The 2,092-nt window shown below is 34.6% G+C and overlaps 1 protein-coding gene across 1 annotated transcript in view; it reads left to right on the forward strand.

Moving 5' to 3' along the window:
* The first annotated feature begins 124 nt into the window (after positions 1-124).
* The window catches only part of CNGB3 (cyclic nucleotide gated channel beta 3), a 166,898-nt gene continuing 164,930 nt past the window's right edge, over positions 125-2,092 (forward strand). Inside the window, 1 exon segment of the mRNA XM_006878357.1 lies at positions 125-160. Coding sequence (XP_006878419.1) covers positions 125-160 — 36 coding nt within the window.

The raw sequence follows: 2,092 nt of genomic DNA on the forward strand, positions 1-2,092 counted from the left end.
CAAGTGGTATTTAGAGATGTGGGGGCGACAACACTAGTGAAGTATACTCACCATGGAATAGTCAATAATTTAACATCAAAAAGGAAGCATTTACCTAAGGACAAAATTAAGAAAGGATGGGAAGATGGGTGGAATGGAAATAGAACCACAGGTAGAACAGGTAGAAAGTGGGATCACTGTTACTGCACAGAGGGGACTGCAATCATTGAGATGAAACAAAATGTCAAATGTAAAACTTATGATCTTCTCATTAAACCTCCACCCAACTCACAATAAAAAAAAAAAAAATTTACTTCGTTCCTTTTTAGTGCTGAGTAGTATTCCATAGTAGGGATATACCACGGTTTATTTAACCATTCTTCATTAAAGGACATCTAATTGTTTCAAGTTTTTCACTATTACAAATAAAGAGACTATGAACATTTGTGTACAAGTTTTTGTATAAACATAAGTTTTCATTTCTCTAGGCTAAGTGCTCAAGGGTGTAATTACTAGGTCATATGATTGTAGTTGATGTTAAGTCAACTTAACAATTCCTACTGTCAAGTCAATTCCAACTCATAGTGATCCTGTACAGCGTTTCTGAGCCTTTAAATTTGTGAGGGAGCAAAAAGCCTAGTTTTCTCCCACAGAGCTGCTGGTAGGCTCAAACCACCAACCTTGTCATTCACAGTCCAGTGCTCATAGTATAGAGCCACTGGGCTCCAAGATCATATGGTATTTGCATGTTTAGTTTTATAAGAAACTGTTTTCCAGAGTAGTTATATCTTCTCACCAGGAATATTTGTGGCCTTGTTTTTCCACATCTTTCCTAGCATTTGGTGCTATTGCTAATTTTTGTTTAGCCATTGATAAGTATGTAGTGCTATCAGATTGTGATTTTAATTTGTATAACCTAATGGCTAGTGAGGGAAAGTGGAGGGTCAGTAAAAAAGATGATTGTGACATCAACAATGGGCTCAAACATAATTGTGAAGATGGCCCAGGACTGGGCAGGGTTTTGTTCTTTTGTGCAGAGTCACTATGAGTCAGAACCAACTTGATGGTACCTAAAAAGAACAAAATTGCGAATGATGATGAACATCTCTATATCCTTTTCTGTGAAATGTCTGTTCATGTCATTTTTGGAGTTCATTGCTTGGAGTTTATTCTACTGTTGAGATTTGAGAATTCTTTACATATTCTAGATAGTAGACCTTTGTGGGATTTATGGTTTACAGACAGTTTCTCCCACTTTATAATTTGTCTTTTCATCTTCTTAATAAGGGCTTTTTTTTTATGAGATGCAATTTATGAATTTTTCCTTGTAAAAATATGTGCTTTTGGTATCTAATTTAATTCTGCTTAGCCTTCTACTCAAATTTTTTTTTTACTATTTATTTTTATAGTTTCATGTTACTTAAGTTTATCATTCATTTTGGGTAAATTTTTTAATAAGGTGTGATGTTTAGATTGAACTTCACTTTTCTTGCTATAGATGTCTAATTGTTACAGCACTATTTACTTAAAAATCTTTCTTCCCACCGTTGAATTATTTTTGCACCTTGGTCAAAAATCTGTTGATGTCTTTTTAATAGTGACATGAACACCCTGCAGGTGCATCTCAGCAGTAGCTAACTGATAGCATTCAAGACTGTGACAGTGACCCAATCAGTGCAAACTGCTTCATGAAAATAAAATTAGAAAAAGTTATTATTGTCTGCTTGCTTCTTAAGAAAAGTTCCAGTATAGAGACAGACAATGGTAATGTTCTTCCTCTGGATTTCAGCAGTTATCAGCAACTTGTTTAATTTCATCTTGCTCTTCATTAACCTAATTTTAATAGACCTTTCTTCTTCCTTTCATCTACTGGTTTGAAGGTCAAAACATATTTAAGTTTTATCCACATTGCCTAGTCACCAAGAAGGAAAAGAAGCCATGAATTTGGTTCTAAGAATATCCCTTCAATCTATGGTGGTGGTGGCTGTCCCCTCCTTTATTTCAAAATCAAACTAAATGATCATTATCTATTATTTCTTTACTGGCATTGTTGTTAAGTGTCATTGAGTCTTCCAACTTATAGTGACCCTATTGTTGTTAAGCACTGATGAGC

This window comes from Chrysochloris asiatica, unplaced genomic scaffold, assembly GCF_000296735.1.
Source record: "Chrysochloris asiatica unplaced genomic scaffold, ChrAsi1.0 scaffold00031, whole genome shotgun sequence".
Taxonomy (NCBI): domain Eukaryota; kingdom Metazoa; phylum Chordata; class Mammalia; order Afrosoricida; family Chrysochloridae; genus Chrysochloris; species Chrysochloris asiatica.